Below are 14,973 nucleotides of genomic sequence, written 5' to 3'. Positions count from 1 at the left end.
AGAAACACTCTATTTTTTCATAGACATGGTCAACTGGTTCACAAGCAATGCATACTACTCTAACAAGAAAACATAAGGGTATCCACAATGGTTTACACTCTTTAGAGTGTAATCCACATGCCACGTCAGTATTTCACTTTCTTCTCTTTTATTACACTTTCACTCACAATGGATTACACTCCACAAGGTGCAATAGTATGGGTCCACAATTAAATCAAATATTTATTTTAATAATGCATAACTCATATCTCATAAATAAATAAAGTAATTTTGAAAAATATGTAGGTGGAGGATACATGGGAATTGGATATAAAATATTTGGTAGATTTTGGAAATTTGATGGATGACTGGAAGTGGATAAATTTAGGAGAAATGCATAATTTTGCACATTTGTAGGAATACCAGAAAATGGGTAATTTGGAAAATTTTGGGGGTTTTAATTTTTTGAGGATGATGAATTTTCTATATTTGGAGCATTTAACATATTTGTAAAACTACTAAATTTTTCATCCATAATCACAAAATATTGAAATTTTAAAAAATTGTGCACAAAGGTTGAGGAATATGAGTGAGAGAGTAAAAGAAATAATAGAGTAGAATGGTGGGATATGAAAAAAAAAAGTGTGTTGTGTGTTTATATAGAAAATTAAGTTATGGCTGCCAGAAAAAATGAACATTGCAAATGGACTTCACAATTGCAAAAAATGAACGTTGAAAACGGCTAGTTTGCTGACCAAAATTTTTCCAATGACTAAATTTTTTAATGGGGTGGCCCACCCATTACACGCATCATCAGAATGATGTGAGTAATGGCGGCCGTGTAACCAACCCTAACATTACACTGCTTATTCCACGCGGTTAGAGATGCTCTAACAACAACACCAGCAGCAGCAGCCACCTAGCATAAGGTAAATGATACAGAAGAAGAGAGTGCCCCCACACAGAAGTTTTCAATTCTTCTATGCTTATTTACACATAATGCAGAAGCAAAATCGAGTCTTTCGCATACTAACAATTTCTGAAAACAAAAAAATGGGGCAGAGCACTGAAAAACCAATTGAGTTCTGTTTGATCCATAGTCATCGTCGTTGTCCCAAATCCAAACCCTGCCCTATAATCAACTCTGATTCTCTCGCTCACTCGCTCTCCTCTTAGGGATTTGCAATTTCAATATATAGTTAGGGCACCAAACCACATACTTGTAGCCCTGTAGTACCATAGGCACATTTTTGTTTTTTGCACTTTTACGCCTAAACTTTGTTTGTTGACACTTTACCCCTGTTTGATGTTTTAAGGTAGAAGTGTCCTGTCTGATATTTTAGCATAAATAAAAGTGTCTCTTACATATTAATTAATTTTTTATTACTTTTCTTTACCTTTTTTTCCCTAATAATAAGGGGATGGAATTTAAGAAGTGAAGAGGAGCATAGGAATTTGTTCTATTTTGTTTTTTTTTTCTTGTTCTCTTTTCTTTCCTGCAACCACCACCAGCAACTTCCATCTTTTACTATTATTAATTGTATAATATTTTTAATGTACTTGAATTTATTCTTTTTTACACTTAATTTTTTGAGGTAATAATAACCAGAATATACATATATATATATATATATATATATAAGCCACACGGAAAAACACACTTCGCCTAGTATTCAAATTATATAGATACAGAGCTTATAATTAATCATTCATTAACAGAATGACAAATAATAAGACCAAAATAAAAATTTAAAAAAATATTAGTGGCACTCTGTTATTTTTTTAGCGATACTATTCTTGAAACTTTTACTCATTTGAGAGGACTAAATGCTCGTACTTTTTTTTTATTTTGATTACTATCTTACAAAAATTAGTTATTCATGACTTAATTAAGAATAAGAGTACTTTTGTTAATTTCGCACAATCGAAAGGTTCACTGGAATTCTTCTAATAACGAAAAGAGAGGTCCATTGACATTTCCTAACCATACACATAGCAACAAAAATGATAAATAAAATTACTACTAGGTCTTTGTTTTTTCGATATTTGCTTTTAAACATTAAGTAATTATGCATTCAAATTTGTTTCTATATTTGTTTAGGTGATTGTCATATTGTATATGCTTTTCAAGTGAATATATTTTAAACATTTCTATATATACGGAAGATTCATTTGGGTGTATTTTTAAAGAATTAATTTTTCTTACACCGACAGTGTATACACTGTTAGCGTTGGATGAATGACAACTATGCAAAATTGGAATTTAAAATTCAACTATTGCACACATGTCATGAATCAAACTATTAGAGTGCGTATGGTGAAATTTTTCCATTAATTGAGTGTGTTTCTGTTGAGAAATACAAAACAAGCAACTAACTGGATGTAGTTCTTGTAAACATCGAAAATTTATAGAAGTTGATTGTAACTTAAATATATAAAAAAAATAAATAAATAAAAGAGTCAGACATCGGGACTTGTTGTACATTGCAAGAGATACTTTCAACTAAATCATAATTCAAGAACTCGCAAGCATCCAATTCATTCAAACTCCAAATTTTACTCTTATTTGATTTATTTACCAACTAAATTCACTATTGATATTTACTGCATTGAACAACTTCTATTTCTCTTATCATACGCACCTAAAGAACCAGACGTTCAAGAATCAGCACATCTACAGCCACATACGATTTTTTAGCATTCAACTTTAGCGCTACCTCAGCAGCAAACAGTGACTAAACAAAAGACTGTTAATTACGCTAGTACATCCAAATCAAAAGTTCAAAATAAGGAAACGTTATGTCTTGAAGAATTTAGTAATTTCTCAAGTAATATTCATGAATCTAGTTGTATAAATTTGCCATAATTTTTACTTCAGATGAGTTGATGTTAGCTCGTATTCAATTGGCAGCCTGTAGCCAACATAGAACCGAACCACTCGTTGCCGCTAAAGCAACAGCTGCTACAACTGTTGTACATCAAAACTTGAGGGAAAAGTTACGCTTACACTCCAAGTGTTGTTGCAAAAAAAAATCTGGATCAAGAGAACAAATGCAAATCCAGCCCCTTTGATTATTCAAACCGGAATGCTTATTTTGTTGTCAATTGTTTGATTTAGAAAGATGATACGTGGAAAGCCTTTCATTTTGATGACTTAAATGTGGTTCTTCTTTTGATAGAAATCTAAACACAAAGATCTTTCTTGGCTATTATTTTGGTGTAAAATATGGTAAAATATAGTAGCGTTATTTTGCTGGTTGTTATTTTGGCTGTGTAAAACAAGGTGATATTGAGTCCTTTTGTACGGATCGAAAATGGATGTTTTGGTTGCTGTCATGGCAAGAAATCTAAGGTTAATGTGTAATGTTTCGAGTCCACAAGTTGGCCCAACTTTTTAGCCGCATCAAGGTTCAAAATAGTTAACCTAAGTGAATTAATAGCTCATGGACTGGACGGAGACTTATATTCATGCCATTTCTTCTTCTCAAATTAGATGTAGGGTGGGTCTCGCATTCTCCCGCTTATAAGGCTTGTGTATCTTCACAAAATCCGGTCATAGTAAAAAATGTCCTTGCAAAACCTAGTGATAATCAAAACTGTCCACTTCATCAATCGTGCGCAATTTCTAAAGGTCACCCTCTCTAATATGACATTTAATTCTACAGACTTTAGAGGTTGTTCTCGTCAAACATGACACTTAGCTTCTTCCACTCCTTTACGTTGTCAAAATCATAACATCATTTGGACCCCAGCTCATCTTGCTTAAAGATAACACAAGATTCGCTCTGATATGACTGTAATGCGAGATTTACTCTGGAACCAGCAATGATGCGCGGGCGCAACAAAGTATGCATGGATTAGGGGTACATGGTGCACCAGTAGGTCATCTGGTTGCTGCTGCTCCTGGTCACATTGCATCAGCAGTTTGTACACCTGTAATGCTTCCTCATGGACATCACCCCCCTTATGTTGCATATCCAATGGCACCGCCTCAGCCAATGCATCAATACTAAAGTTCCTCACATATTTGGTTTGTGACTACAGCAAAAGGAGTAATTCTACTGTTTCTACATCACTTTTTAATGGACGGTGGAAATGCATATTTGGTCTTGTGAGCCATCATTTGTACGACACTGGCACAAGGAGATTCTGTTCGACAAACTAATGCCCGCATTCCTTGTCTGGACATACTGGACTCAAAAACATTTCTGTAGTGATCTAATACATGTTTTTTTAATTTAGCCATCTTTATTAAAGATTCTATTAAATCTAATCATTCTGCACTCCACGTCTTGAGCATGTTGCAATGTTTGATTCTTCAACATAAAGAGAAAAGCAACTTGTAAACCAGAGACCAAAAAAGCAGGAAAGTAAAAAAAAGACCACTGTCGTTCTCTTACTTCTCTAGTGCTTGCCCCTGGGTGGGTCTGGGATATTGCAAAATGGTATAAAGAGCAAATCAACATGAACAAATCTCTCTCTCTCTCTCTCTCTCTCTTTGAAGGCATCATTTTCCCCATATAGAGAGCTTGAAGTCAGCTTTCAAATTGTCTCTTTCAGAACTTTCTTCCGAGTCTGCTACTTCCCTAATGCATGCGCACTTGCTCTAATCATGTTTAGAATGGTCACTGAGGGTGCTCACCTCGGCCCTCATGGGAATGCCGAGGTGATCTCACTTCCTCCCTCACACGAGCACGGTCTCGTGCTGAATATGGCCCCTGATCTTGGGCAAGCCCCTGGTCTACTGCCTAGATGATCCCTGCACCTCAGACTTCGACATCGGCTGCACGCTGATGATGTCAAGCCACCTGACATCATCAGGGACCAGTGCTTTATCTGAAAAGCACTGATACTCCTAATGGCTACTACGTAGGACTCCCCGTCACCCTGCCCAGGCGGCTACAGTGTCAGAGTCAGACCTCCTGGCAAGGAGCAGAGCCGTAATGACAGAACATGGGTCCCACTAGCATGAGCCCTCTGTCCTGCCATCCACTCCCGCTCTATAAATACCACTCATGTACACTTAACAAGTAAGCATACTATTCATTCACATATACAATTATTTTTCTCTCGTTCTCATACTAACTTGATCGTCGGAGTGATCCCAGGGGAGAAGCCCGGCCATCTATTTCGGAGAAGTAAAGTCACATCACCTCATTCGAGAGAGGACTGATTCAGGTCTGTCTAGTTACCCACCAAAAATCACCTCCTCAATTGGTGCCGTCTGTGGGAACGAGATTACTGCTAAAATGAGATCCACGCACTCCAGAAGTTGAAGAGTCCCTTCGACCGGGCCTGGGCAAACATCGGGAGCCCAGCAAGATCGTATTTCTGAAGAACAAGGGTCCCCAAGGACCCAGCCCAACAACGAAGACGCCATCGCCAAGATGGCCGAGTTCGTGGCTGACAACCCGAACATTTTCGAAGAATTGGGGAGGTACTTCAAGAGGCAGGGGAAGGAAAAAGCTGAATCCTCCAAGAGGAGACCGACGAAATCCCCTGAAGTACCTTCCGGCGAAGACTCCGATGAGGGGCACCTCTCTCGGAGCACTTCCAGGCGCGCCACTTCCAAGGCGACATCTAAAATTGCCTCCATTTCCCGGGCGTTCTCCCGGGGTCTTCTGGGAAAATGAGCTGAGTACCCACCTCGGCGTCCCGGAGGTTTAGCAGCCGAATATCTGAGAGCTCCGCCCTTCACGGACGACATCAATGGGGAGATGGTCCCCCCAAATTTCAAACTTCCCGCCCTACGTTCCTACGATGGCCGAGGTGACCCCGAGGATCACCTCCGCGCCTTCCTCTCTGCATTTCGGCTCTACTGCGTCCCGGACGCCGTAATTTGCCGAGCTTTCCCAATCTTCCTGCAGGGGACGGCCCGAAAGTGGTTCTGGGGTTTAGAACCGAGGAGTATTTCCTCGTTAGACGAGCTGATAGATCGGTTCATCCACCGCTTTGTATCGTCTCACCCAATTACGAAAACTTCAGCTTACCTCTTAAACCTGCAGCAGGCTCCCGGCGAGTCACTGCGCTCATACGTGCAGAGGTTCAATGAGGAGAACGTACAGATACCTGATCAGAATTAGCAGGTAACCATAGCTGCCTTCAACAACAGGCTGATCGCGGGAATCTTCAATACCGAGATACACCGGGATTACCCCCGCACACTTCGGGAACTTTGGAATCGAGTAGATCAGGGAATCCGAAGTGAAAACCTAAACCGCATGAAGCGGGAGGCCCAAGCCACTCGTACCGGGCAAGATTCCCGGAGGAAAAAAGACGCCGGTCGAGTAGAACATGGCCCCAGTGGCTCGTCGACTCAATTCCGAGACCGCCGGAGTGTCTTTGATCGGATCGTAAAAGGCAGGTCGTCCACCTCAGACGCCGAGCTTACACCACTCAACTCCAGCCGGAATCATGTCCTGGCTGTGATGAGGCAGAATCACCTCGGCCGAATCCCTTCTGAAATTCCGGGGAGGAGAGATAAGAGAAACTCAAACCTCTATTGCGCCTACCATCGGGATGTTGGGCACGAGACCGAGGATTGCAACGATCTGAAGCGAGAGATCGAGAACTTGATCCGGCAGGGGTACCTGAAGCAATTCGTTCGCAAGGATGGAGGATTCAACCGAAGCGTCTCCCACAGGGAGAACAGGGGCCCCCGCCGAGAAGACAGGCGGGACACAGACATGAATTGCCGAGGCCCCGAGGACCGTAGGGAGGACAAGCGGCCTCCACGCGACGGATCACCGGTCTACGGCCCCAACATCGCCGGGGTGATCAACACAATCGCGGGAGGACCAACGGGAGGAGATAGCCAAAACTCCCGGAAGCGGACCTACCGCCAGGCCGGGATGGAGGTGGCCGAGCCGAGCTCCCGATTGTCCGAGGTCATCACCTATGGTCCCACGAACCCAGTCCCTGCCGCCTCCAGCAATCACGAAACTCTCGTGATCGAGGTCCTCACCAAAAACTACATAGTCAAAAAGGTCTATGTTGACCCCGAAAGCTCTGTAGACGTCTTGTACTACCGAACTTTCGAAAGTTTGAAACTGACCAGGGAGCAACTCACTCCTGTCAGAACTCCCCTCGTCGGATTCGGGGGACACGTAGTCCACCCGGAGGGTATGGTGTCCCTGATGGTGACTGTCGGGCATCATCCCCGCTACCAAACTGTACCCGTCAGCTTCGCGGTGGTCAAGGCAGATTCTCCCTACAATCTGTCAATAGGTCGACCCACGCTCAACGCCTTGAGGGCTGTGTACTCTACCTATCACCTGAGTTTCAAATTTTCGACACCAGCGGGGGTGGCCGAGGTGAGCAGCGACGTGAGTACTGCCCGCCAATGCTACCTCGCCACCATCCAGGCCGCAGTCACTCCCCGGACCGCGTCAAAGGCCGAAGAGAGGAGGCCAGCTGTTCTTTTCATAGACTGCATCGATCCTCAGAAAACGGGAAAGCCCGGCAGGCTGGAAGCCGGGGATGAGGTGGAGCAGGTGGTCTTAGACGAGGCGAGGCCTGACCAAGTGGTCCAAGTGGGGGCTGGACTCCCTTCGCCTCTAAAGGAAGAAATGATTCACTTGATAAAAGACCACCGGGACATCTTCGCGTGGTCCGCTGATGAAGTAGTCGGAGTGCCACCTGAGCTCATGATTCACCAGCTCAACGTTAATCCACAGGCCCGTCCTGTGAGGCAGAAACGCAGGCACTTCGGCCCCGAACGCAGCAAGGCCATATCTGATGAGGTCGACAAGCTCTTGCCCGCCAAGATGATCCATGAGGTCCAGTACCCCACCTGGCTGTCCAACCCCGTCATGGTCAAAAAGGATACCGGTGGATGGAGGATGTGTGTCGACTTCACCGACCTTAACAAGGCCTGCCCCAAATATTGCTACCCTCTGCCGAGGATAGACCCCCTCGTCGACTCGGCAATGGGACATGAGATCCTCTGATTCTTAGATGCCTTCAAAGGCTACCATCAAATAGGAATGAGTGAGGAGGACCAAGAGAAAACAGCGTTCTACACCGACCAAGGTGTTTACTGCTATACTACCATGCCGTTCGGGCTAAAAAACACCGGGGCAACCTATCAAAGGCTGATCAACCGCCTTTTCAAAGATCAAATTGGCCGCAATGTGGAGGCCTACGTGGACGACATTCTAGTTAAAAGTTTAACCACCTCGACTTTCCTGTCAGATGTGAGGGAGGTCTTCGGCGTCCTGCGGGACTCAAGGATGAAGTTGAATCCCAAGAAGTGCGTCTTTGGTGTCACCTCAGGAAAATTCTTGAGGTATCTGGTTTCCCACCGGGGAATCGAAGCTAACCCCGACAAAGTCAAAGTCATTCAGGACATGTCCCCACCTCGGAACCTCCGAGAAGTCCATAGACTGAATGGACGCCTGGCCGCGCTGAACCGCTTCCTGTCTCAATCTGCTGAGAAAGCCTTGCCCTTCTTTAAGGTGCTAAAGAAGTCTGATCAGTTTGCCTGGACCGAAGAATGCCAGGCTGCCTTCGACAAATTAAAATAATATTTGCATCACTTGCCTACCCTCGTCTCACCTCGGCCCGAAGAAAAGCTGTACCTCTACCTCTCCGCCGCCGACGAAGCTGTCAGTGCTGTGCTCATCCGAGATGAGGGGACCCAAGTACCGGTCTACTATGTCAGCCGGGCTCTCCGTGGGCCAGAGACTCGATATACCCAGGTGGAAAAACTCGTACTAGGGTTGGTCCACGCCGCCCGGCGGCTGAAACCCTATTTCCTAGCTCATCCTATCTCCGTCAGGACAGACCAGCCTATTCGACAAATACTGGTCCGACCCGAGGCTTCCGGGCGCCTCACTAAGTGGGCCGTCGAGTTAGGGGAGTACGACCTGTCGTATGAGCCACGCACCGCCATAAAAGCTCAAGCCATAGCCGACTTCTTGGCCGAACTCACCTTCACGGAAGGTCGAGAATCCACTTCCGCCATCGCCGAAGTGTCCACCCCCCACCTGTGGATGTTATATGTGGACGGATCCTCTAACGGGGATGGCAGTGGAGCAGGACTGCTCCTGGAGGGCCCCCAGGGAGAAGTGTGCTCGTATGCCCTCCGCTTTGACTTCCCAGCCACCAACAATGAAGCCGAATATGAGGTCTTGATCGCGGGACTCCAACTAGCCCGCAGGCTCGGTGCACAGCGGATCCACGTCCGTACCGACTCCGAACTTGTAGTATGCCAAGTTCTCGGTGAATATGAGACTAAGGATGAGATCATACAACGATATCTCTCCAAAGTCCACCAACTCACCGCATACTTCGAGTCTTTCGAAATCCAAAAAATCCCCCGCTCCCAGAATAGGCGGGCTGACGCCTTATCCCGGCTGGCTTCCACATCATTTTCTGACCTCAACAAGACCGTCTTAGTGGAAGTACTGAGCGAGCCGGGATACATGGAAGAGGTGGCTTGCTCTGTAAACTCGGGAGATACATGGATGAGCCCATTCATCCTTTTCTTACGGCAGGGAATCCTCCCCGAGGATCGAGCCGAGGCGAGAAAGATACAACGCAAAGCCGCTCGGTATGCTCTCCGCGAGGGAGAACTCTATAAACGCTCCTACCTTGGCCCGTGGCTGAGGTGCGTTACGCCCGAGGAAGGACGCCAAGTCCTCCACGAGGTACACGAAGACCTATGTGGGGCCCACGTCAGCCATAGGATGTTGGCCAAGAAGACCTTGCTCCTTGGGTATTTCTGGCCTTCCGTTCGACAGGATGCCCAAAATCTTGTTCTCGGCTGCCCATCCTGCCAAGTCCACGCCCCCGAGCACCACCAGCCCTCAAACTTCATGGTTCCAATCACCTCACCCTGGCCGTTTGAGTAATGGGGGACAGACATTATTGGCCCTTTCCCAAAAGCGGTCGGGGGTTATTCCTTCCTGGTAACCGCTGTGGATTATTTCACTAAGTGGGTTGAGGCCGAGCCTCTAAGGAACATCACAGGGCTGGCCCTTCAAAAATTCTTTTCGAAATGCATTATCTGCTGCTTCGGCATACCTCAGATCATCATCTCAGACAATGGGAGACAGTTTGCCGAGAACCCATTTAAGACTTGGTGCGAGAACCTCGGCATCAAACAACACTTCACTTCGGTAGGCCACCCTCAGGCCAACGGTCAAGCAGAGAATTTCAACTGAACTCTCTTGCATGGCCTCAAGACCCGACTACACCGAGCTGCATCATCTTGGGTGGAAGAACTACCCAGTGTCCTGTGGTCATATTGGACCACGCCGAGGTCATCCACGCAAGAAACCCCCTTCTCCTTGACCTATGGAGCCGAGGCTGTCATCACTGCTGAGATCCTAACACCCAACCCTCGGCTGGCAGCCTATGTCGCCGAGGTGAACGGAGAAGAGAGACAGTTGGATCTCGACCTCGTCGACGAGAGAAGGGACGTTGCCTCAGCTCGGGTAGCTTCCTACAAGAACACCCTGACCCGTTACTACAATGCCCTCGTCAAACATCGGCGATTCCTGCCAGGTGACTTGGTACTTAGAAAAAACTCGGTCAGCTGAGCTGAGCCGCAAGGGAAATTGAGCCCAAAATGGGAAGGTCCTTACCGAGTTGTGGAATCCAACCTTAACGGGTATTGTAAACTGAGCTACCGAGATGGCTCTCTAGTGCCGAGAACTTGGCACGCCGAGAATCTTAGATTGTATTATGCTTGAATATTTCATCAAGTTATGACCTCAGCAGCTTTGTTATTTTTCAATACAATGGTGCCACACATCTGTTATTAAAAAAATAAGGGGGACAAGCAAGGGACGAAGCAAGAAATTAAAATAGCCGAAGTGAGAAGAAATATGTTTCATTTAACGAAGAAAAGGCATTACAAAAAGATAACAAGACCGAGGTCAGGAATGCTACTAAGCAGTTCCCACCTCGGCATTACACTTAACCACCTACAAGCCTAGACCCCTGTCTCGGCTCCCTCCTGGCCAATTGCCTCCCCGGTTTCTTCCCCGCCGGGATGAGGCTCACCTCCTCAGTCTCCTTCGTGCACTTCGTCAGTCTTCTCGCCGACGTCGCCCCCAGCCTCACCTCCTCCGTCCTCCTCGAACACTTCGTCGAGCTCGGATAGCCACTTGTTGAACTCGTCCTGGACCTCAGCCAAGTTCCTTCCAGCGTGGAACCCGTCGGCCATCCGATCACACAATTCCTTGGAGTCTTCATTATAATTGGCGTTGTTTCTTAAAGACTCCAAGGCTTCGGAGGAGAGATGAACTGCGGCCTCGTCGATGGCCGACGTGAAGCCGAGCATGAAGCTCGGCCTCGTCAGCTGGACGAGATCCCCGATGAAGGTCTCGGACCTCCTGAAATCCTCAACTGCCGAGGTCCTTGCGCTCTCAAGAGCCTGTTCGTAGGTCTTCTTTACCTCCTCCGCCCTCTTCTGCTCTTCCTCCAATGCCGACTTGAAACTGTTGATAGTAGCCTCGGCCTCCTCCCCTTTCGTCTCGACTTCTTGAAGGCGTCGCTGAAGCTCAGACTTCTCGGACTCGGACACCACCAGTTTCTTCTTCAACTTGGCAATCTGATCTTGCAGCTTGCCGGTGTCTTGCTCCTCGATTAGGGCGCAGTACCGATGCGTCATCTCGGCCGCAAATGCCGTCTGGGAGGCCGTGGTCACCATTATACTTTGAATCAACTCGGTCGGGGACAGCTTCCTGGTGAACTCCACGTCCCTCGGCAAGCTTGATTGCATCACCAAATCTTGTGCAACCTGTGGATTGCTGCACCTATCGTTGACCTTCAGCGTCCACTCCGGACACCAATGCTCGCCGGAGTGGGACTTCTCTTCTCTGGGAAACACTGGGGGGCTATGGAAGCGGTTCCATAGTGAAGACCCCGTCACCGCATTGACCGGAGCCTTTAATTGTTTACCTCGGCCATGAGGAGGCGGGAGTGCCGTGGTCACTCCTAGTGGCACCCCTTCTGGCACAGAAGAGGTGGAACCCGTAGCTGCGGTGGCCGAGCTGCTTTGGGCTGCCTTGGTGGGGGTGCTCTTCTCCACCGAAGTCTTGGAAGACTGCCTTTGCGACTTCTTTTTGGGCGGATGTGCCGATGTCTCGCCCGAGTTCTTCCTTTTCGATCTCTTTGCCACCTCGGCTGATCCCGAGGTGATGATGTCTGACAATTTGGTCACTGCACAAGAAACAAATATTATTATGTGCTATAGCCGTGGTAAAAGGAAAGCCATGAAAGAAAAATTACAAGGTTTCTCAAGTTTAATGGAAAAGAAGGAAGGCTTGTTAGGGGGCAGTAAAGCTCGGCTCATTCCCCCGTCGACCAGCACGGCTTCGGGGTAGTCCCAACTAAATATCCGAAGTCCCGACCCCATCAACTTTTGGAAGGACTCCTCCTCGTGGTCCCCCACGGAAGGGTCGGCCTTCGATTTAATGGGCCTCCACCAAAATCCCCAAGGGAAGTCCCCGGCTGGGACGAAGATGAAGTCCCGTTTCCAGTTCTTTATCGAGGTGGGAGCCCCAATCACTAGCTTCGGGATGGTGTTGTTCCGGTTACAGATGTAGAACCATCCCTTATCCGTCCCCGTGCGCCTTGAGGGTATAGCATCGGCGGAAGAGATCCACAGTGGGGGTTACCTCTTGATGTCGGCACAGCATCTCGAAACCTACTAGGATGCGGACCGCGTTTGGGACGAGCTGAGTGATCCTTACGCCGAAGTGACGGAGCACGTCCCGGAAGAACCTTGACGTCGGCATCCTCAGCCCGGCCTCCAACTGTTGAAGATAGATGGCCACAGTGCCCATGGGGGGCTTCTCGGCCGAATCGTTCGGCCCGGGCAATGTGATGAGATACCCCGGCCTGAAGGGATATTTTCTTATCACCTTCCCGGCCCTGTCTCTTCCCACGCGGCTCCTAAGCATCGGCATCTTGCCAAAGTCAATGTTGACAGCGTTCCTTGGGGCAACCGGCTCCAGCACTCCCTCGTCATGGGGCATTGCAGTTCCGAGGTCGGTATCGTATTCGACATCGGAACCGCCCTCGCTCATCTCTGATGACTCTGACCCCGATGCTGTCCCGGCCACTTCCTCCTCGGCTGATTCCCCCACATCGGTAGGTGCCGACCCCGCAGAGCTGGACGAAGTCGCTTCTTCCAAGGGGTCCGACCCCTCCTCGGCCTGATAGCTCGGTTTCACGGTTTTCTTGTGGGTTTTAACTGTTTTGGCCATGTGTGAATGATGAGATGAAAAGAAAAATACTTACTGTTGACTACGGAATCTGACGAATTGGATGACTTCGGCTGAGATTTCGACTGGCAGGACTCACTGACCTCGGCGACGCTCACGGATTTTGCAAGTCTGAGGCTGAAAGATAAAGTGATGGGCCATGCGGTGAAAAGGACCCCCTATTTATAGGGATCCGGGGAGAATCCGAAAAGGCGGCAAGAATGCGAAAAGACGTCCACGTTTAAATTCGAAAGACATCCTCTCTCTTCATTAATGACCCGTCCTTTCAACTGACACTCTGCACGAAACGTCCCACTACCTCACGACGTGACCACTCTGCTCACCACGTCTTATCAACTGACCGGCCTACGTGTCGCACCCACGAATCGTCAGGAACAGTCTCGGGCCTCCGACCCTGTACGACCTCGGTACAGGGAAGCCTCGGTACCTCTAGGACTCGGAGCTTCTGAGGCTTGGGGGGCTTATTGAGGGTGCTCACCTCGGCCCTCATGGGAATGCCGAGGTGATCTCACTTCCTCCCTCACACGAGCACGGTCTCGTGCTGAATATGGCCCTGATCTCGGGCAAGCCCCTGGTCTACTGCCTAGATGATCCCTACACCTCAGACTTCGACCTCGGCTGCACGCTGATGATGTCAAGCCACCTGACATCATCAGGGACCAGTGCTTTATCTGAAAAGCACTGATACTCTTAATGGCTACTACGTAGAACTCCCCGTCACCCTGCCCAGGCGGTTACAGTGTCAGAGTCAGACCTCCTAACAAGGAGCAGAGCCGTAATGGCAGAACATGGGTCCCACTAGCATGAGCCCTCTGTCCTGCCATCCACTCCCGCTCTATAAATACCCCTCATGTACACCTAACAAGTAAGCATACTGTTCATTCACATATACAATTGCTTTTCTCTCGTTCTCATACTAACTTGATCGTCGGAGTGATCCCAGGGGAGAAGCCCCGCCATCCACTTCGGAGAAGTAAAGTCACCTCACCTCATTCGAGAGAGGACTGATTCAGGTCGGTTTAGTTACCCACCAAAAATCACCTCCTCAGTCACCGACACACTCCCCTTCCTTTCAAACAGCTTTTAAATTTTCTCTTCGAAATACTATAGAAGTTTGTTAGTTGACCCGAGGATCCAGGTGTAGCAAAATCCTAAGACGTGAAATAAAACTTCCCAAACCCAAGAAAACAGCTTTTAAATTTTCTCTGCGAAATACTATAGAAGTTTGTTAGTTGACCCGAGGATCCAGGTGTAGCAAAATCCTAAGACGTGAAATAAAACTTCCCAAACCCAAGAAAATGCACATCGACACCATGCTGGCCTATGCCCATTTGCATCTTCCAACAAGAAGCCAGAAATCTTCTACCCAAAAATCTAATGCAGCTTTTTCTTACACCTAATTCATAAATTAGAGGGGAAAAAAGCCTCAAAATACTAATGTCCCACAGAAGAAAGATAAAGAAAATGAGTGGCATAATGAGCGATACCAGTTCTGCAATTCACGAAGATCTTTGACAACTGAGCTTTCATTCTCGATAGCTAGTAACCATAAAGCTAGCAATAAATTTCATTCACTCGCTTTACATTGTTACAACACTGACTTCTTTTGCTATCAAAATATTTGAGATGAATTATTTGAACATAAGCAGTACGAATTTGCCTGCATTAGTAGAAAGAAATAGAAGTGTGCTGATCTTATAATCTACCAAATGGCATTGTCATAAAGGTTGATATATGAGACGGATTAGAGCAAGCA

The 14,973-nt window shown here is 47.2% G+C and overlaps 1 protein-coding gene across 1 annotated transcript; it reads left to right on the top strand.

Annotated features, from left to right (window-relative positions):
- Positions 1–7,964: 7,964 nt before the first annotated feature.
- On the top strand, positions 7,965–10,523 carry LOC113742510 (uncharacterized). Its single transcript, XM_027270338.2, has 4 exons — positions 7,965–8,435; positions 8,553–9,800; positions 10,011–10,100; positions 10,167–10,523. The coding sequence occupies exons 1-4, from the start codon at positions 7,965–7,967 to the stop codon at positions 10,521–10,523; spliced, it is 2,166 nt and encodes a 721-aa protein (XP_027126139.2).
- Positions 10,524–14,973: the final 4,450 nt, after the last annotated feature.

Source organism: Coffea arabica, chromosome 4e (assembly GCF_036785885.1).
Source record: "Coffea arabica cultivar ET-39 chromosome 4e, Coffea Arabica ET-39 HiFi, whole genome shotgun sequence".
Classification (NCBI taxonomy): Eukaryota; Viridiplantae; Streptophyta; class Magnoliopsida; order Gentianales; family Rubiaceae; genus Coffea; species Coffea arabica.
Note: the sequence above shows the minus strand (reverse complement) of the source record. Positions and strands in the feature narration are given on the sequence as shown.